Raw genomic sequence first — 22,931 nt, forward strand, 5'->3', positions numbered from 1 at the left:
GAAACTTAATTTCTCGTTTGTGTAGCGCTCAATCTCGTTCAGATTTCTGCTGGGAATAGGGATCGCTGCCAAATTACGATTTCAGGAATTATATGAATTGTCATGGAGACAGCTGTGTGAAACTAAGCAAAAAAGATGCTAATGCTGACTTCCCATTTCATTTAGACTGCGCGCGGTGTCTGGAAAAGACACCGATAAGGAAAAACATACAGTTCGACAAAGTTGATCGTTGAAAAGAGCATTAGTTCAGTCACACCCTACAAGCGACCGTGTCGGAAGCTGAGTTATCGACAAACACCTTTTGTAAACTACTATGGGTTCTGTTGGGAAGTCGGCTATGTGATAGTCATGAATGACAATGTTCATATCGGTGAACAAATCAAGATGGTTGGAATAGACGAATCGCGAAGAGCTACTCGGAAATACAAGAAAGGACAACCACTAAAAGATGAAATTGTACACATTGGATCTTTGGAGGCACCGAAAGGGAATCCTGGAAACGCTTTACAGTTCGAGAGACAAAAATACTTAAGTGTCTCTCAGAAAACACCAAAGTTATATCAGATGCCCTTAAGTCCTACAACACCTTGAAGAAAGAAGGAATTTATAAGTCATTCTGTGGAATTTGTCTCTTCAGACGATCCATCTGCCCATACACAGAATATGGAGTACTTGTGGAAATCTGTCAGATCGTGGATTAAAAGTTAAGGTCGACAGGGAGACAAGGACGAACTGTACCTCTTCCAGTAATATTCGCTCCAACTAAGTTGATATTCAGCGTGATGGCTGATGGAAGCGACTGTAAATGGGAAATACCTTTACGGTCGCTTGCATCAGACACCGCGTCGAGTGTCAACTTAGTTAGCTCGTATAGCACCTGTATTTCCACAATTCTCGGTTGCGTGGGAACGTTCAACCTTCTGAGACTCTTCCGGTGTTCCTCAGAGACATATCTAGATTGTACCCAGCTTACGGGGAACAAGGATTGCTTCCTGCGACGTATACAATCTGTGGAGTAGTCAATGGAGAAGACATGGTTGACGAGGCAAGTAAGTGAAGTTACTAGTTTCGTTTTTAATTAATTTTACATTCGTTTTTAGTCGTCGCTCTAGCCATCACAATAAACAGAATCCATATTTACCGCCACGAGAGTAGGTGTTCGATATGGATCGTTCGATGCACGCGTTACGATATAGCCGCGTACTGGCTACGAGTGGCGGCACTGTTCTGCGTGAACAATTGAATATAGACTTCGACAGCTTTGTTTTCGTAATCACGTAGTGCCAACTGCGCAGTATGCAGGCAAACATGTGGAAGTGTTTAGGGCGTGCATAGCACGTGGGTGTCGGTATTCTGTTCGTTTTTATAGTGTTTGTAGTTATGTAATTGTGATTGTAGTACCAATGTTGGATTGTTTGTTCGGCGCTAATCAGTCGTGTGCCATTAAGTGCAAGCTCTTGTTCACGTCAATTTCTATATTAGCTTGGGAGACATGTCACCTACTCTAGCTCAAAGTAAAACGGAAGAACGACGAAAACACAAACTTCTCAAGAAAATTCGTAAACAGGAAAAGTTGTTGAAACTTGCGAAGAAATCTAACGAAGAGAAGAACGCGCCACCTGACAAAGACAAGATAGCGGAAGATGATAAAATATCATTATCGTTGATTGAGATGCCTACTGTTAGCATAGCTGTGCCAGGTACTATTTTGGAAAATGCTCAGAGCCAAGAACTGAGAACATATTTAGCCGGTCAGATAGCAAGAGCAGCATGTATATACAGAATCGATGAGGTTAGTTATGTTTACAGATGAGGTTTTTGGTATTATTACCATGTTATGATACTTGACCCAGAGAGAAATCATGTTTTTACAAGAGCAGTTCCAGTATTTCTTGGTGCCAGATGTATCACTCTTTATGGCCTGCCTATGCAGTTTTTACATGCATTACAGTAAGCATTCTACTTGATTTAGTTTTGTTTGTTTTCAGTGTTATATAAAAAAGGTTGTTCATGTGTGTGTCATTCCCAATTCTGTCCTCAAAGGAAGAAGAACCTGAAGCAAACATTTATGTAAGGAAGGTTTTGCCCCCATGTAGGAATCACTCCTCTCCCCTACAAAAACATGTAACAATGTTGTGCATTAACAATAAAACTTGCAAATGATGTGTATCTGCAATATGCCATGTGTGCGCAAACTTTAGGACCAATGTTAACTTCGAGGTGTCTAGTGACACGAAGTGCAAAATAAAATTTATAAGATGTCCTTTGAACTCTTAATTGCAGGGATTCTTTGAAGGAACTTGCCTGGGTCGACCGAAGCGTCCGGTCCCACCCGTCGGCTTTGACCTGTGACGTAAGGCTGTTGTGGTGTGTGACTTCATGGTCTGCTCTGAGATGTGTCATACTTGTCAGTATGAAACACAGTAACATGAGAGAGCAAATAGGCGCTAATGTAGCGCAAATGAACTCCCTGTCATGAAACATGAGAAATCAAATAATGGCATAATCTGAACAAACTTAGTTATTATAGGATTATAATTAAAATATCAAAGAATTTTTCTAAGTGAACACAAATGCAGTTAGTTAAAAGCTTTGAGGTTGTTGGAATTTGTAGAAAACATTTCAACACAAAGTTCTTTCAGATCTGTGGATGGGACGCAGTGTCCTTGCATGTCCTCCATGCGACATTGTGCTTCAGTTACGGCTTTTAGTTGCTTCTGTTATGATATCTTAGGCAACTATAGTTGTTTTCAAAATTCTTTTATTCTATTTATCAGCTCCAGGTCACACAAATGGTATTAAAACTATCAGTCAGAAAACAAATGTGAACATTTCCATGCATAACAGAGTGACAGTCAATTAAGATTTTTTTTTCATTTAAAAATAAAAAAGATCAAGAAACATTATAAGGACAAATGGTTTTATTGTACTGTCTAGAGTTAAGTAATGAAATGTAATTTTCTTACCAAAACAGTTTATTTCTTTCATATAGTGAGAGTTGTGTATTTAAAATAAATATATAAAAATCTGCTATCAGAATTACGTAATTCAGATACACATTTTGTTCTTATCTGTATGGAAAATAAATGCATTAAACATATATTTCACTAATGAAATTTAAAAAAAAGTCCAGTAATGAAATGACATCTCCTAGTATTCAGATGACATTATCACTTGAAAAATTACTACTTTCATTCTGAATTGCTGTTATGTGGGAAAAGTGGTACTTGTTCCTCTGGTCTACAGTAGTTGAAACCAGTTTCTCTACAATTTGATCTTTTTTCCACCCGGTCTTTCTCTTCCTTTGAGGGAAAGGCCGTCATCTTCAACTATAAATCACCTGCTCTACAAAAAGTCTTGACTTTTTTCTGGCATGGGCAACCACAGCAAAATCCTCTTGGAGCAAGACAATATGATTAATCAGGTCTCACAGATTTGTTGTGACTAAAGCTTGCTTTTTGAAATTGTGTGCAAACCTCTGGGGGGATAGTAAGTAATATTGGTACTCAATAATAAAAGAATAAATAGGTGTAACAACATGGATAGTTTTCATCTGCTGTGCTGGGACTATTCACATCCATATTTGATCTAATTCCTCTTTATTCTCTGCAGTTTGCTGGGCAGAGAGAAAAAAAGGTTATGCTGCAACATCTTTCAGTTGCAATTTTTGCAAAGTCTTCAACAACAGATAGTATGTGTTTCCCAACTTTGCAGATATTCGAGACTGCAGACTGTGCAGTTCCACCAATCCCATCCATGACACCTTTGCAATGTGGTGTGGTGGAGAACTGTTTGTTCCCTAGCATTCTCTAGAAAAATGTCAACTTGGCAATGTGGAAACACTGCTTAAATTGATGGCACAGCCAACAGTGCAATACATAAAAATGCTTACTAAGATGGTATCTGTTCTTTCGGACATGTCCAAAAGAACAGATACCATCGGTGACCAAGCAGTTCGTTACATTGAAATTACAATGAAATGAACACCACCGGCCACTTGACCATTTTCTTCTGTCCGAATGCAAAAACGGTGCCCGAACGCTTACGGGAATCAGCAACGCGCCGTGATTAATGAGTATAATGGGCGGGGGCACTACGAATGTAGTGCAGGGCAATACATTGAGAATGTGGGTTTTGCAGGAGGTGTGCCAGAGGTAAATCCCTGCAGTTGCGCTATCCTCTGTGTCTTCAGATGGATAGAGCGTCTGCCATGTAAGCAGGAGATCCCGGGTTCGAGTCCCGGTCGGGGCACACATTTTCATCTGTCCCCTTTGACCTATGTCAACGCCTGTAAGCAGCTAAGGGTGTTCATTTCATTGTAATTTCAACATAAAAATGCCTCTATCATCTTGGCCTAACTCACAGCAACCTTCAAAGGTACCCAACATTCTTTTACACTAAATAGGAAATTAAACTTTTTTTACTATATTGAGTTTATTTGTAATTTGGCGTTTTCAATGTTTCCTGCAGAAAGTGATTAGTTAGCTCAAGGTATGGGAAAAGAAAGATTGTTTTTCAAAATAAATAACCATGTTCTACATGTAGTATGCATCCATTAACTCATTTCATTGTAAATTTGTAGTAAACAGGGTTATTAGCTCACCTTTCGCAGTCACTTGTCAGGCAGGCTGTATAAATGTCATTCCATTACTCCATTTGATATTTTATTACTGCATGTGTGTCATTCAGTTTCCATTATCAAATTATGTTAAAATGAACACTTTTTGTTCCTGCTGTGTGACTTATGTTTATCTCATAAATCTATATTTCATGTGTATTTTCAGCCTTCCATAAAATTACATTGGTACTGAAAAACAACTTTTAGGCTTTAAAATATCGTGTTGGTGACCTTACTAATTAAATCAGTTCAGTAAAAACTATTGAAATGGACTGGTTTAAGATATTAGATGTATTTCAGAGATATTTACCTAATAACAAAGTTTTGTTAAGTTGCTTTAAGAAATCAATTTTTCAGGGTAACTAAAAGTTGAAATTTCAGACAGTTCCAGTGCTTCTTATCATAAATATGGAGCTTCAAATTAAAAAATAAATAATGTTTCAGCTAATAGAACTAGTAATCAGATTTGTAATAAAGAGAATTTTTGTTGTTATGGTTTATGTCAGTGTTCTGGAAGGAACAGATCACATGTTTACATTGCAAGTACGTCTTCAACCTGGGGAGTTGTTGTTGTTGTGGTGGTCTTCAGTCCTGAGACTGGTTTGATGCAGATCTCCACGCTACTCTATCCTGTGCAAGCTTCTTCATCTCCCAGTACCTACTGCAGCCTACATCCTTCTGAATCTGCTTAGTGTATTCATCTCTTGGTCTCGCTCTATGATTTTTACCCTCCACGCTGCCCTCCAATGCTAAGTTGGTGATCCCTCAATGTCTCAGAACAAGTCGTACCAAACGATCCCTTCCTCTAGTCAAGTTGTGCCACAAGCTCCTCTTCTCCCCAATGCTATTCAATACCTCCTCATTAGTTATGTGATCTACCCACCTAATCTTCAGCATTCTACTGTAGCACCACATTTCAAAAGCCTCTATTCTCTTTTTGTCTAAACTATTTATCGTCCACGTTTCACTTCCATACATGGCTACACTCCATACAAATACTTTCAGAAACGACTTCCTGACATTTAAATCTATACTAGATGTTAACAAATTTCACTTCTTCAGAAACGCTTTCCTTGCCATTGCCAGTCTACGTTTTATATCCTCCCTACTTCGACCATCATCAGTTATTTTGCTCCCCAAATAGCATAACTCCTTTACTACTTTAAGTGTCTCATTTCCTAATCTAATTCCCTCAACATCACCCAACTTAATTCGACTACATTCCATTATCCTCGTTTTGCTTTTGTTGATGTTCATTTTATACCCTCCTTTCAAAACACTGTCAATTCCGTTCAACTGCTCTTCCAAGTCCTTTGCTGTCTCTGACAGAATTACAATGTCATCGGCGAGCCTCAAAGTTTTTATTTCTTCTCCATGGATTTTAATACCTACTCCGAACTTTTCTTTTGTTTCCTTTATTGCTTGCTCAATATGAAGATGGAATAGCATCGGGGAGAGGCTACAACCCTGTCTCACTCCCTTCCCAACCACTGCTTCCCTTTCATACCCCTCGACTCTAATAACTGCCATCTGCTTTCTGTACAAATTGTAAATAGCCTTTCGCTCCCTGTATTTTACCCCTGCCACCTTTAGAATTTGAAAGAGAGTATTCCAATCAACATTGTCAAAAGCTCTCTCTAAATCTGCAAATGCTAGAAACGTAGGTTTGCCTTTCCTTAATCTTCTTTCTAAGATACATGGTAAGGTCAGTATTGCTTCACGTGCTCCAATATTTCTACGGAATCCAAACTGATCTTCGCCGAGGTTGGCTTCTATCAGTTTTTCCATTCATCTGTAAAGAATTCGCGTTAGTATTTTGCAGCTGTGACTTATTAAACTGACAGTTCGGTAATTTTCACGTCTGTCAACACCTGCTTTCTTTGGGATTGGAATTATTATATTCTTCTTGAAGTCTGTTTCATAAATCTTGTTCACCAGATGGTAGAGTTTTGTTAGGACTGGCTCTCCCAAGGCTGTCAGTAGTTCTAATGGAATGTTGTCTACTCGGGGGGGGGGGGGGGGGGCTTGTTTCGACTCAGGTCTTTCAGTGCTCTGTCAAACTATTCACGCAGTATCGTATCTCCCATTTCATCTTTATCTACATCCTCTTCCATTTCCATAATATTGTCCTCAAGTTCATCGCCCTTGTATAGACCCTCTATATACTCCTTCCACCTTTCTGCTTTCCCTTCTTTGCTTAGAACTGGGCTTCCATCAAAGCTCTTGATATTCATGCAAGTGGTTCTCCTTTCTCCAAAGGTCTCTTTAATTTTCCTGTAGGCAGTATCTATCTTACCTCTAGTGAGATAAGCCTGTACATCCTTACATTTGTCCTCTAGCCATCCCTGTTTAGCCATTTTGCACTTCCTGATGATCTCATTTTTGAGACGTTTGTATTCCTTTTTCCCTGCTTCATTTACTGCATTTTTGTATTTTCTCCTTTCATCAATTAAATTCAATATTTCTTCTGTTACCCAAGGGTTTCTACTAGCCTTCGTCTTTTTACCTATTTGATCCTCTGCTGCCTTCACTATTTCATCCCACAAAGCTACCCATTCTTCTTCTACTGTATTTATTTCCCCCATTCCTGTCAATTGTTCCCTTATGCTCTTCCTGAAACTCTGTACAACCTCTGGTTCTTTCAGTTTATCCAGTTCCCATCTCCTTAATTTCCCACCTTTTTGCAGTTTCTTCAATTTTAATCTACAGTTCATAACCAATAGATTGTGGTCGGAGTCCACATCTGCCCCTGGAAATGTCTTACAATTTAAAACCTGGTTCCTAAATCTCTGTCTTACCATTATATAATCTGATACCTTTTAGTATCTCCAGGATTCTTCCAGGTATACAACCTTCTTTTATGATTCTTGAACCAAGTGTTAGCTATGATTACGTTATCTCTGCGCAAAATTCTACCAGGCGGCTCCCTCGTTCATTTCTTAGCCCCAATACATATTCACCTACTATGTTTCCTTCTCTCCCTTTTCCTGCTCTCGCATTCCAGTCACCCATGACTATTAAATTTTCGTCTCCATTCTCTACCTGAATAATTTCTTTTATCTCATCATACATTTCATCAATTTCTTCGTCATCTGCAGAGCTAGTTGATATATAAACTTGTACTACTGTAGTAGGCTCGGGCTTCGTGTCTATCTTGGCCACAATAATGCGTTACCTGTACTCCTATTTTTTTATTCATTTATATCTAACTTTAACCCATCCATTTCCCTTTTTAAATTTTCTAACCTACCTGCCCGATTAAGGGATCTGACATTCCACGCTCCAATCCGTAGAACGCCAGTTTTTTTTCTCCTGATAACAACGTCCTCTTGAGTAGTCCCCGCCCGGAGATCCGAATGGGGGACTATTTTACCTCCGGAATATTTTACCCAATAGGACGCCATCATCGTTTAGTCATACAGTAAAGCTGCACGGCCTCGGGAAAAATTACGGCTGTAGTTTCCCCTTGCTTTCAACCGTTCGCAGTACCAGAACAGCAAGGCCATTTTGGTTAGTGTTACAAGGCCAGATCAGTCAATCAACCAGACTGTTGCCCCTGCAACTACTGAAAAGGCTGCTGCCCCTCTTCAGGAACCACACATTTGTCTGGCCTCTCAACAGATACCCCTCTGTTGTGGTTGCACCTACGGTACGGCTATCTGTATCGTTGAGGTACGCAAGCCTCCCCACCAACGGCAAGGTCCATGGTTCATGGGGGGGAGTTATGTAGTAATGTAGTACGTAGAAGTAGCTTCAGGTGTGGCCCAGAGAAGTGTGTTGGGATCCTTGCTGTTATTATTGTATGTAGTAATATATTCAAGTACATGTAGTTGCGTAAAAAGTCAGTTTAAATTTTTAAATTTAATTTCCTAGTATTTTGCTGTTGTCTTTGTCTTCCTTTTTAAACAGAGTTGAATTGGTAAGAAGTCAAAACTGTTTGTGATACCATTTGTGTGAGCCTAGTCTGAAGAATGCAATAAAATAATTTTATTTACAAAACTGCCGCTGTGTTCCCCCTTGGGCAAAATGCCAGGCCAGTTTATACTTGTAGTTGTTTTCGGCTTGTTCACGCTGGTCAGGGATGACACACAAGGCTGCTGACTTTCTTTAAAAGTGCATCCTGGAGTCAGATCAAGCAAGGCAGGACCGTGATCGGAGTGGTGGCTTTCGGTTTAATAGATAAATTGATATGACATACTGAAAGCTTTGGGTCAAGGCAGTTTGGCAGATGCAATATTTCTCAATTTCCAGTAATTATTTGATCCAGTACCATGTCTGTGCTTATTGTCAAAAGTACAATTGTATGAGGTATTGAGTGAAATTTGTAACTGGATTTGGGATTTTTTAGGGAGGGGGCAACAAGTTATCCTTGTTGAAGAGTCATCAGCATATGTAGAAGTAGCTTCAGGTGTGGCCCAGAGAAGTGTGTTGGGATCCTTGCTGTTCATGTTGTATGCTCATTAGCTATTTTTTAGAATGACTGCATTTTCACCTTTGACTTTTGGTTTTACTTCAATAAAATCTTCTAATTTTAAAAGCTGTGATACTTCGAATAAAACACGTGAACTTTCAATTGCTGTGTTCGCCATCATCATCAGGAGTTAAAATCTCTGACTGCCTTTTAGGGAAGCAGGAGTGGCAGTTTCAGATGTGGCACCAGTCCCTCACACTATTTGATGTCACTTGGTCCTGTGGCAGGATAGGGCTGCCCAACTTGCCTTCCGTACATGCGTCAGTGTCACTCAAACCCTCTGGTGCTGCCATTACATCTGTATAAGCAGAAGATCTCGCCAGCCCTGCCAGTCAGTGATTTTAACTCCTGATGACAATGGTGGAGGCAGTTCTCAAAAGCTTGATTGGTTTATTTGAGGTGGCACAGGTTGTAACCCACCACGATTTGATTGAGGCCTGCTGTCATAAGACTCGAAGGACACATGTTAGTTTTACTTAAAAATCAGCAAAGATGTTTATCACATATATTTTATAAATGTGAAAGTTTGTGTGCATGAGAGTATGTTACTCCTCATACTGAAATCACTGGGCAGATTGGGAAGGAATTGGAATGGAGTTAGTGTATGCACTAAATTAACACATAGCCTACTTTTAAAAGTGTGTAGTAAAAGATATTTATTGATTTGAAGAATACAGGGTGTACATAAAGTTTGGGAACACTTTCAGTTATTTATTGCACAAGAACTAAGCATTGTACAGATGTCATACATATTGCATTTTGAAGAGACAATCTGAATTTTTTTTACATCACGTGGTAGAGGCGGTACATACATCAGATCTTTAATGTGTCCCCACAGAAAAAACTTATACGGAGTGAGATCTGGTGATCGGGGAGGCCATTTCATGAAACAGCTGTCCTGTTCTGTAGCACAGCTGGGGATCTGGCAGCTTCGTGTTCAGGTACTCATGAACTTCATGATGAAAATGGGGTGGAGCCCCATCCTGTTGAAAGATGAAGAGAGAATTCAATTGCATTTGAGGCATCAGCCATTGCTGCAACATGTCGAAGTAGGAATATCCAATGACAGTGCTTTCGGCGAAGAAGAATGACCCGTACAGTTTTTCACGTGGCGAGTTACAACCTTTGGGGAATTGCGCTCAAATTCAGTGCATTTGTGTGAATGCTTTTTAGCCCAAATTTGACAATTATGACTGTTCACTTTGCCATTAGTGTGAAAAGTGGCTTTGTCGCTAAAAATCAAACGAACAACAATGCCATCCCCATTCAATTGTTGCAACTGTGAACAAAACTCAAAACGCTTGCCTTTGTCATTGTCATTGAGCTTCTGCACTAGCTCCAGTTTGAATGGTTTCATAGACAGCTTCTGTCAGAGGACTTCCCACACTGTCATTGGACCCATTTTGAGTTCACAGGATGCACTGGGACGTCCACTTCTCTTTGACAGGCACAAGCAACCTGTCGTAACAAATTTGTTGTTCTGGTGGTAAATGGTCTTCCTTGTTGACGGCTTCTTACTGTATTTGGTTCTAAACATCCATTGAACAGCTGTAGCACACTTGTTTTTGTTGAACTCCAACACACAGACAGCTCGGTGCACACCTGAACTTGCCATGTTTGCGACTAACGCTGACTATTTGCAAATTACCAAACTATGCTGTGGTGGTATACATGAGGAAAGAACTTCAGGTATTTCTCTTCAAAATGACATATGTACAATATTTGTACAATGTTTGGTTCTTGTGCAATAACTAATTCAAAGTGTTCCCGGACGTTCTGTAAACCCTGTTTAATGAAATGTAGAACAATAATTACTCACAGAAAAAGCTAAATTTAAGTGACTTAATTACAGACCACTGATGATGCTTTACCTTAATGAAGTGAAACACGTTTGGTGAAAAAATGATGCATTTTTTATAGTTGCGACGACAGAATGTAAATACCCATAAGAATTGTAAAGCAGATATGGACAATATGGCAAGCAAGTGAAGAAAAAACTGTTTACTCTTTGACTGTTGAACTGTTGGCAGTACAGAAGCATCCGGTTCCACCTGTCTGTTTTGACCCATGAAGTCATCAGTATGGCGGAAACTTCTCCTTTCAGCACCTCCATACATGTGCCAACAAATGCAAAAACAAATATAAATAATACAATAACATCTCACTCCAAAAATAAAATGAAACTAATGGGACAATCATGGGAAACTAGGGGCTTAGGACAGGGACAAGGTAAATAACAATAAAATAAACACCACTTGATTTGAAAACAGACAAAAAAAATTTACTGCATTCCACTACACCAACAAAAAACACTGGACTCCGACACTTCCCTTGACCTATATAGCTCAACTGCAACTGTCAGTACCAAAAAACCAGCCCCTACAATTACGAAAAATGTAACCAATACCCCAACACCTCAACAGCCCAAAAATCGGACATCACTTCATAAAGTAAAACACAATCAATCTACCATAAACACACAAAACATTGCAACTCATGTAGAATAAACTGAAAACAAAAATTACTTACCATCAACAAATTCTGGCGATAAAATCTAAATTGGCCACTCCAACCGCACGCACACATGAATGCAACCAAAACATGAACAAGAAAGACTCCCAAACCACCCACTAACCAATCCCAAACCACCCATCTCATAAACCCCCCAAAAAAGCTGCCAATAAATAAAAAAAGCAGAAAATAAACAAAAATCAATCACACCTTACAAATCAACAAAAACTGCAATGAAACAGGTCCTGTACAACATAATCATAAAGCCCACCCACAACCCATCCCCTTAAGTCCACAACACCCCCCCCCCCCCAATGCCCACACAAACCCAACTCTCTCAACTCACCACCCTCGCCCTATAATACATCTTACCCTCAGCCCTAAACAAAATACGAAAGATACAATAATCCCCAGGGATGCTCTTGTGCCAGCAACACTCATCTAAATGAGATTGCAGGTTAGAAGAGTGCCTCTTCCTCGTTCCTATGACTGATTTACCCCCACCCCCGAAGACCCCTTTATCATATTAATGCACGGCCCAGTTTCATATTTTTTGAACTCAAGATTCTGCTTGACAACCCTTCTACGATGAAAATGCGTCTAAAATAACAGTACTCCCCTCCTCAATATATTCTTCAATCTACCCCACCAATTCTCTCTTAGTACAGCCCTCCAAAACCCTAAGAACACAGTCAGCATACTCATCCCCAAAATAACAGCCCCCCTACACACATAGACCAATGTGAAAAGTACCCCTCCCAAACTTCCTCTTCCCAAACTAAGACTCATCGATCGCAACCACCATGCCTGGCCCACCCAACTCATCCCTACACTTAATGTACTCAGAACAAACTGCTCTACAAAAAGAAAACTAACGTAACATCGTTCTCTTGCTCACTCCAGTCTCGTGCACAAAAACTAATAGGGGACCTATAATAAAAATAACACGTCAGCAAAACAGTCTCCCTCATGGCCAACCTAGATTTCTTGAACCAGGTACCACGTGTAATGAACCGCCAGACTTTATCACGCCAACACTGCCACATACATACGTCCCTTGTCCGAGATGCCATATCTTTCATTAGCCCTATATTTTCACCACAAATACTACATCTGACAACCTCTGCAAAAAGACCAAATAACTGCAAGAACTTAATAACTGACATCGTCTCCTCCCCCAACTTGACACACAATGAAGTACTAATACATTTTAGAATTATATCCATACCTAACAACAGAAACCACGCAATGAATTAAACTTCTTGCCGCACAACAAACACCAAACCAATAAACCTAACAAAAACACCAGACACATAAACAAACAAAAATCGTTACTAACTCACTGAAAGCACTTTCAACACACGATACATGATGAACAGCTAACACTCCCAGCAACGTTGCACTGTCAACACGAAATCTCAAATGAACCCAATACAGCACGTTACACTCAGTACGTAAACATACACCACCAGCGGTCACCAGCAAACACATCCACGAACACAACCAACTCAAAAACTCTGTGTCGTAATGATATCGCACAACACCATTACTAACAGGTCAAAGCAAATGGGAGGATTCGGATGCTTCTATTTGACCCGAACTGTATTGTGTATGTGAAAATACTTTTATTCAGTAATATGTCCTTTGAAATACGATTCAGCGTAATGAATACAATGCTTATACAATCCTTATACTCCATACAAGCTTGTTGATTTTAGCCATTGAGTGTCAGGCTTAATGTCGTAGGATTTTTGGGTTTGATTATGGTATGTAAGCAGATCTGCTGGTAACGGGCACACACGTGAGGACAGATGATGTTGTTGCACATACAAATATTATAAAATTTGCACTGAACAAGAAATTGCTTATTTTCTTTCTTCATTGAGTTAGTATATTTGTTACTCCTTCACGCTGAAGAGGTTGGACAATTTGGATGAACTTTGGAATGTAGATACCCTCTAACCTGAATTAACACAAAATCACTATTCCTGTGAGATGGTCAACGTGACTGTTGTTCACAAATGATGGGTAATGTCACTAAAACATCATCCAGAAAGTTAAATGCAAAGTAATGCATTAAGGTTAACATAGAGCTTAGTTTTTAAATGTTTCGACAAATTCAGTAAGTGTGTGCATAAACCAAGACAGTAGAAATATTCCTGTAGGATAAAATCATCATTAAACTCTGTAACATATGTGAGTGAAAATATTTCTAAGCACCTGGATGCACCAAGATTGCGCAGTGGCACTAGCTTATCCATCACAGACTTAGAAGGCATATCATGCAGGCCACCATTGTCACTGGTGGATCCAAAGGAGAGACAGGATTGATATGACAAATTCTTATCATTCCAACAAATTGTGTTTCTATCCAGTTTCAACCATTGCAGTTCCCTTCGAAAGTGACCTCCTTGATAAATAAGAATTGAGGACAAATGTTAAAAATGGCAGGTATTTCGCTGGACAAACCATGTTTTTCTTCACAGACAGATGTGCATTGTCTGCCCGCATGTATTGAGAACCAGAAATTTCTACATGTACGGAAAGAACAAGAAGTCTCAGAACATTTTTTACAGTGATGTTACAGCAGATTTCTTGCTCTCCATACACACTAACACAATTACGATCTTCTCAGTGCTAGGCATGTCACAAACAGTCGTGAAATTATTTACTCCTTTTTGTGGCGCATTTTGTAATTTGCTACTCGGTTGCGTAGAACTTTTTTCCTTAAGTAATGGAGTGAGTTGTGAGCAGCACGTATTCTGTCAGATTCTTTCATCATTTGATGCCTTTTTTCCGATGTTGCGTGGTTTGCTAGGCCACAAGTGGCTCATGGCTCAATACCTCTAAGACATAACTTTGTGATGGTGCATACACGAGGACAGTGATTTTCAACATTAACATTCCTTTATGAATAACTGTTTAATTGCAGGTAACATCACAGGGTTCATCTAGTATACCCATAAATACTGCATGAGAATTCTTACTGTAAGTGTGTTTGAATGCAACATAAGTTTGTATTGTGGTGCACTGTTTCCTTATGTGTTTCATGAAATTGCAAATTTTTAGAAAAGATGTAGTTTGTTGTGGCTAGTTCGTAATGTCTCCAGTACCTCTTGCTTTTGCACCATTCAAGTTGGATGACACAAGATTGTTGGAGGAGGCTCAATACTATATCGAGTGCTGTTGCAAATCGAGAAACGTTTGAGCCCATTTGAATGCGAATACTGTTTGTCGGGCCTCACTAAAAAGTACTACTGAAGTACCAGTGATTTACACTGTCGACATCAGTTGGTATTGCATAACTTTTGTATTTATAACTTGAGTGAATGCTGTTGTACCAAGAGGTGTGAGTACTACTGAACAATCAGTTTCATATAGACAAATTATTTACAGAAGAGTGGAAAAACTTGTAGAACCCAACCTCAGTGAACATTAGTTTGCATTCCAAAGAAGTGAAGGAACATGTGAGGAAATACTTGACGCTGTGTCTTGTCTTAGAAGATAAGTTGAAGAATGGCGAACCAACATTTACTGCATTTTTGAATTTGGAGAAAGCTTCCAACAGTGTTGATGGGACTATACTACTTGAAATTTTTAAGACATAAATATAAAATACAGGGAGCAACTTGAACAGAAGCAAGAATGCAATTATAAGAGTCTGAGGACATAAAAGTGAAGCAGTAGTTGGGAAAGGAGCGGGACAAGATTGTAGCCTAACCCCAGTATTAATAAATCTCTGCTGTGAGCAAACAGTAAAGGAAACCAAGGAAAATCTTTGGAAAGGGAATAAAACTTCATTGAGAAGAAATAAAAACTTTAGGATTGTGATGCAAAGAGACAGCCAGAGTTGCAACTAAAATGGATGTTTATTTAGCACTTGACTGGTTTCAGGCTATGGCCATTCACAAACCAACCAGCATTTGTCTAAAATGTTGATCCAAAATAGCACTAAACAAAGTGCGTACTTATTTTGGATGGACTTTTTCTTGGCGAACATTGGTTGGTTTGGGAATGGGCTTAGCCCGAAACTAGTTACTGGCTAAGCATCCATTTTAGGTGCAGCTCTAGCTGTCTTTTTTTTAAAATCACAATCTAAAAATGAATTGCTATCCCACTATATGCAGCAAGCTGGAGCTATGCAAAAACTTTGAGGTTTGCTGGTGACATTGTTATTCTGTACAAGAAGGCAAAGGACTTGGAAGAGTAATTGAAAAGAATTAATGTAGTTAGTTACTTTTATGTTTCATGAATCTTTTGCACAATAAATTGTAATGATGTGGAATGAGTAATTTTACATTCAGATCACAAATTAATTTATGAATGTGGCTACAAGCTGATATTCCTAGGTGTCTTCTTTTTAAAGTTTTTACACAATACAGTGCTTGAAATTCTTCTATGAAATAGGGGGAGTTGTCAAGGAGATACATTTTCAGTTTGTTTGCAGATTTTACTTTGCTGTTTGTCAGACATTTTTTATCGGTGATTAAGTTATCAAAACTTTTAATTGCAACATTGTGCACACACCTTTCTTACTTCAAACAGTTGTAATGTGGGGTAATGAATGTCATTTTTCCTTCTGCTATTGTTTATGTGCATCATTGTTCCTTTTGAACTGAAGTGAATTATTTACAGCAAACTTCATGAGCGTTCATAATGTCTTGAAAAGTTTATATAAAATGAAAATCAACAAAAGAAAAGCAAGGATAATGGAACATGGTTGAATTAAATCTGGCAATATTGAGGGAATTAGATTTGGAGATGGCACACCAAAAGTAGTAGAATAATTTTCTTGTTTGGGCAACAAAATAACTGATGATGGCTGAAGTGGAGAGAATGGAAAGTGCAGATTGGCTGTAGCATAAAAAAACATTTCTAAAAGAGAGGAATTTGTAAACATTTAACGTAGCCTTAAATATTAGGAAGTCTTTTCTGAAAGTATTTATATGGAGTGTAGCATTGCATCGAAATGAAATGTGGACGATAAGCAGTTCAAATGAGAAGAGAATAGAAGCTTTTGAAATGCAGTGCAACAGGGGGATGTTGAAGATTAGAAAGATATACAGAATAACTAATGAGGATGTACTGAATCAAAGTGAGGAGAAAATACTTTCAGGGCAAAAGTTGGCTAAAAGAAAGGCATCAGTTGGTAGGACACTTTCTGAGTCACCAGGTAATAGTCAGTTTGGAATAGAAGGAAGTGTGGGGAGTAAAAATTGTAGAGGGAGGCCAAGAGATGAGTACGGTAAGCAGATTTGTTGGGATGCAGGTTGCAGTGCTTACTCAGATATGAAGAAGCCTGCAGAGGACAGACCAACTTGTAGAGCTGCATTGAACCAATGTTTCTACTGGAGACTACAACAGCATTTTTGTCTAAATAAAACACACACACACACACACACACACACAGAGCCACTCAAGCCAAGCATGCACACCTCACGTACACATGACCACTGTCGCCAGCCACCCAGGCCGGAATGTAGTGGTCCTGTGTATATGTGCACCTGCTTGAGTGAATGTGTGTGTGTTTTTCTTTCTTTTCTGGAGCAGGCTTTTTCTTTGGCCTGTCTGCAATTTAACATGTCATCTTTATGTTGAGTAGCAATCTAATCTTCTCACAATTATTTCTATCCCAACATGGACTTCCTTTTATCTTTTTAGTAGCTTCTCATAAAGCTTCATGCAATATTTTGAAAATGTTGTTATGTTTAGAAATTATGTGGGAATCGTAAAAGGCATATACTTACTTTTGCAGGACTGAAAATACTGCACGTATTACTGTTTGTGTAAAATATACATTTTTTATTCTGAAGTACAATTTGTTCTTTACAGATTATTGTTTTTGATGATATTTGTGTCGGGGATGAAACGAAATGCGAAACTGTGCCAGAAGCGGATGGCATCAAGATGACCCGCCGGAGCTGCACCCAGCTGGCGAGGATCCTGCAGTACCTGGAGTGCCCCCAGTACCTCCGGAGGTTCTTCTTCCCCCTGCATAAAGACCTCGAGTACGCTGGGCTTGTGAACCCCCTCGATGCCCCTCACCACCTACGGAAGGACGAAGATTTTCCATTCAGGTCAGTGGCGTGTAAAGAATAATTTTTAATGGTGTTTTTCAATGCAGCCTGCTGTCTCAGACACAAAGTGTTTCTTGAAGTTTTTGTGATTGATCGAATGTTATATCATCTTTTGGGTGTGAGTGGGGAATGTTATTAATTATTGGTCCGATATGTTGACTGACAACCTTGGGTTCATTCTTGAGGTGATTTGCATTTGACAGCAGCAATACACCCGCCTTCTGTAGCCCAATGAATTGGAAAAGGCCACATCTTGTATTTCCTCTGGTCATTCCGTGGTTAATGGTAATGTTAAGACGCTGGTCACAAACTCAGCCAACTGGGATTCTTTGGTCAAGGAAGCTGTGGAAATACAATCTGCAATCTGCTCAGCTGAGATGAGGGTTTCAAGTTTGACAAATTGTGGAAACCTCTCATTTCTCATCCGAACTCTCAAAGAAAATATTGTTCTAAGTGTTCATTGCCTGCCATTGCCACCCATAATAACGAACCACATGCTGTATTTCGTAAGCAATGTGGATTCACTGACTGTGCTTGCTTTTTTTACTGTGAGATGTGCAAAGTTGTATGTTTGACTGACACTTGTGTTACCAACAGTATTAACTCTTACGTATGTGTGTTTGCTCCACAGTATTGTATAGAGTGATTTAAAAATGTTGCAAGTGACTCACTTGTAGAATGGCAATAAGGCTGTCAACTGAAATATAGGAACAAGAATTAATAATATCCTGGATGCATGCCTGAAAGATGATTGAATATTGATGTACAAAATTGTTGATGTTTTTGTGGTCACTTGTTGACACATTACCTGTTAGCTTCTGTCTCAGCATCTTTGGCTGATGTTTGTTTAACTATTTTCCTGATGTTTCGCCAGCAAGTTTTTAGGCTGCCACCAGCAGTGTAAGGTGAATCTTTGACAATGCTAGCCACTCGTGCTGGCAGCACATCAGGAAAACATGAGTGAACAGGCAGTCGTTAAACATTGACATAACTAATAAAAAAAATTTATTTTTTTATTTTATTTATTTATTTTTAAGGAAGGCAAGAAAAACAAAATGTGTAACTGTTTCAAGAATTCATTTTGTGTGTGTGTGTGTGTGTGTGTGTGTGTGTGGGGGAGGGGGGGGGGGGGCGCGCGCATGAGCAGGAGAGAGAGAGAGAGGAGAGAGAGAGAGAGAGAGAGAGAGAGAGAGAGAGAGAGAGAGAGAGAGAGAGATAACGAATGTATCTAGATTACCTTCCCACGGTGGTGACCTGTCTGGAAAACCTGAAGAATTGGCAGTTCTCATGGAAATTTAATTTACTGGAAAAGATGAGGAAATCTCAGGGAATTCTAGAGACTGTAGGTGGAGTTGAATTCCATATTGATGGGAATAAGTATAGGAGTCATTTGATTACAAATCATTCTGAGATTCCACTTCAGAAACAATTAATCATGGAGTCATGTAAGGAAAGGTGAAAAAAAGTGCTCTGCACCATTGAAAATTTTGTTATTTGATTGTTGCTGCCTCCAACACACTTGCTAACCTCAAGAATCTTCATAATTGTCCATAGGTTTTCAGAATGTAGGTCTGTTTCCCACTGCACAATTGGAAGCACAACAAAGTGTAACATATGTGTGAAATTTTGTCATGCATCTGTAAATTCACCAGTCATACAAAAGCAAAGGTTTATTTTGAATTTTACAAAAAATGTAAATCCAGATCTGTGTTTGAATTTGTGTATTTGCATTAGCATTGAATATTCAGGCTTAAGACCATTTTTTGCTCATTTCAGTGCAGAGTAGTACTTGGCCACCTTCCTCACAGTGTGCTTCAATTGGACGGTGACCATAGTGTGAAGAGCATCTGATCTGAAACGCGATGCAGTATTGTTGAAGTCTGTTGATATTAAGTTCTAATGGCGACATTCCAAAGCATGTCCCAGTGAGTATTTCTTGTATTCTTGAGAATATCGCACAGTTGCATGACGTGGCATGCAGTGGTGATAGGCTATGGTCAACTTCATCTACATCTTGTTTTTAATTCTAGCACAACTTGGAATAAGTGATGTACATGGCAACTCAAAAGAGTGTTGGCTGTGAAATCTAGTGAAGTAAAACTTGCCCTCTCTCACAACAAAAATTGGTTCACGAAAATTGTAATTTCAACCTGAAAATGTTGGGGAGATGTCTTATCGAAAAAAATCGCTAGCCTCATTCCATGTGCATGTCCAGTGTGTAATCTCTTCAGAAGGCGATATCAACGTTGGCATGTCACAAGATTCAGTGCTTGTATCAATCCTCTATGCTGTTTTCTCAGGTGACCTAATAAAGGCAGACTGCATGCAGCTTGTGATGGTTGCAGATGACACAACAGTCTTCAGACACACAGATGCCAGGTGCTTAGGCTGATGGCTTTGAAGTGCAGTGGATTGCATAACCACCTGGACTGTGAAGTGACAAAAAGCCAAACCACTATCTGTGCCTGATATTAATAAAAAACTCAGCCTTTCACAGGTGATGCACTTATTTGTAATGAAGTATTATTTGAAGAAAAACTACACACGCTGTCACCCAGATCTTAACATGTTATCAAAGTGATGCAAAGATTCACAACTCGTAAATATTAGTAATGTAAAAGTGTTCATGTCAGACATTGTCGAAATGTTTCTTGTCATTACAATATCATTGTGTTACTATTGGAATCAGTCAGCTCACACAAGTACTGGAGAGTAAAAATTTGTGTGAATGTGAAATGGAATGATCATGTAGCCTCACATATAGGTAAAGCAACTGGCAGATTAGGTTCCGTGGTAGAATACTGGTTAAATGCAGAGTACAGAGGAGTATGTGCTGTTCTAAAGCTATTTTCATGAATAAAATTATGTCGTCAATGTAATTGTTGTTACTATGACTGACATGCAGAAGTTTAAGTGATGTAAACACAGGGCTTCTGTAAATGATTTATTTATTTTTCAAAGTTATGCATTTTCCAAAGTATTTTTGTACAAATATTATTTATGCATGAGTAGAACCATAAACTCACCGAGTTTACATTGTGTCCAACAGTTGGTGTTAAAGAGAGCGGGGTCTTGACAAAATGACAACAGAATGAGAAAAGTGTTTTGATATGTTGAAATATGTAACATGTTTATGCATTACAACAGTGCAGCCTACATTGAGAAGGAATTATGGAAAAGAACCGCTATGAAACAGAGAGCTGTGTGTTGATATCAACAATATAGGGACACTTGTTTATCATTTAACCAAGTGTGACAGGTGCAACTGTGACCTGAGTGTTTGTGTGTAGTCAAAAAGAAAAAAGAAATCAATGCTTGACACAAGCCACAAACTTGGAAACTGCAGCGAACTGTGAGGAAGATTTTGCGGTGGCTGTTAGATTTCAGACAGCACCGTCTATGCTTGTACAACAGTTAAAAATGAAAGATTGTGGTCAGTACTTTCAATTTTGCATCACCATGCTGAAAGCTTCTGAGGATCAACATGCCACCTCCAAGGTGATATTCGGCAAAAAAACTGTCCATTTATCTGCAAAAGTTAATCGCCACAATGTGATTGTGTCGGGCACTGAACATCCTCGTGAAATTCTGGCTCATGAATGAGACTCGCCAGAGGTTAGTGTTTAGTGCACAGTGCACAGACAACGCTGTATGGGCTGTTTTTCTTCTGCCAGAAGACCATGATGAGTATCTCTTACATTTGTATGTCTCAGTTGTGATTGTGTCCAAAACTGACTGCTGATTCCAAGAATTTCAACTTCCAATAAGGTGAGACGTCCCCTCATTGGAGCATTGAAGTTCATCACTACATGAATGAAGAACTTCCCCCATCAGTGTATTGAATATAGTGGTGAAGATAATGTGGCTGTTTCCTTGGCTCCCCAGTATGCCGGATCTAACACCATGTGACTTTTTACTTGGGAGTTCGTAAATGACCTTATATACATACTTCCAATTGTTTTGGTTCACCAATCAATTTTAACACAGGATTTTGACATGCAAAAGGTGTAATCCTTGAGTAATACAGCTGCTTCTTCATCTCTCTGCAGGGAAGGAGTGACAGTGAAGCGGCCAGGGAAACCTGGCAGGTGTGTGGTCAACGTCGGGCTGCAGCGAGACGTGATTGCTGACCGCGCACTCGTGCCTGGCCTCAGAGTTACCGTGCGCCTCCTGCCGCCGTCCCACAAGGAGGCGAAGCGGACGCGAGCTGCCATTGTATCCCCAGTGACACCGCGCGCTGAGATGGGCGTCTACTGGGGGTACACTGTCAGAGTGGCGTCTTCCCTGAGTGCCGTGTTCACACAGTGCCCCTTTGAGGGTGGTTACGACCTAACCATTGGGACCTCTGACAAGGGTACACCAGCTTCTCAGCTGAAAAGGAAACAACTGTCTGGGTAAGCAGCAGCTAGATACAAGAGCTGCCTTTTGAGAGCAGAACTGTGTGTCTCAAAGCGGAAAAACATATTTTAGAAGCAAATTGAGAACTTTAGTTTTATTTGGTCTACTCTGTTGCACGTGGAGTAGATGACTGCATTATACAATATGTGTGAGGAAAGTAATGAGACTGGCAACATGGTGAGTGATGTAGCAACACTTTGTTGTTCTGCTTATGCAGACTAGTGTGTTCATCCCTTACAGATGCTCAGTCCAAGTTTCAGGTTCCTACAGCCAACACATGATTTTTGAGAGCTCCATCAGTGAAGTTGTTGTTGTTGTTGTTGTTGTTGTGTGTTACAAAAATGGAACAGTGGAATTTATAGCAATGTTATGTCATCAAGTTTTGAATCAAACTAGGGGAATCCGTGAGTGCGATCTTTGAAAAGTCAAAACAGGCCCATGGGGAACATTCCTTATCAAGTGCATAAGCCATTTCTGGAAGGCTGAGAACACACTGAAGATGCACCTTTCTCAGGGAGACCTTGAACTTAAAAAACCAATGAAAACATTGAACAAATGCATGCTCTTGAGAGATCAGACCGACGTTTAACAATAAGGAAGATGTTTGACCTTGTAATCAAAGTTTTGCACTTGCGATAGGTTTGTGCTAAAAGGGTACTGAGAAACCTCACAATTGAGCAGAACAACAATCAAAGAAACGTGTGCATTGATCTTCTTGAGAGGATTGCCAAGAATCCCAAATGGTTCAGTTGTGTGATTACAGATGATGAATTCTGGATTTTTGAGTACAATCCTGAGACAAAGTAAGGAATGGCACACTGAGACGTCTTGACCGGAAAAAAAGCTCGAATAAGCA

The 22,931-nt window shown here is 39.5% G+C and overlaps 1 protein-coding gene across 3 annotated transcripts in view; it reads left to right on the forward strand.

Annotated features, from left to right (window-relative positions):
• Positions 1-1,007: 1,007 nt before the first annotated feature.
• The window catches only part of LOC124551291 (putative methyltransferase C9orf114), a 42,874-nt gene continuing 20,950 nt past the window's right edge, over positions 1,008-22,931 (forward strand). The window contains exons 1-3 of one of the 3 annotated variants that reach the window (XM_047126296.1): positions 1,008-1,049; positions 17,433-17,677; positions 21,727-22,071. In XM_047126296.1, coding sequence (XP_046982252.1) covers positions 1,023-1,049; positions 17,433-17,677; positions 21,727-22,071 — 617 coding nt within the window. In that variant the 5' untranslated portion in view covers positions 1,008-1,022. Of the gene's footprint in view, positions 1,050-1,301; positions 1,793-1,815; positions 1,951-17,432; positions 17,678-21,726; positions 22,072-22,931 lie in introns of those variants that run through there. The other 2 variants (XM_047126294.1, XM_047126295.1) reach the window with 2 other exon arrangements.

Source organism: Schistocerca americana, chromosome 9, assembly GCF_021461395.2.
Source record: "Schistocerca americana isolate TAMUIC-IGC-003095 chromosome 9, iqSchAmer2.1, whole genome shotgun sequence".
NCBI lineage: Eukaryota > Metazoa > Arthropoda > Insecta > Orthoptera > Acrididae > Schistocerca > Schistocerca americana.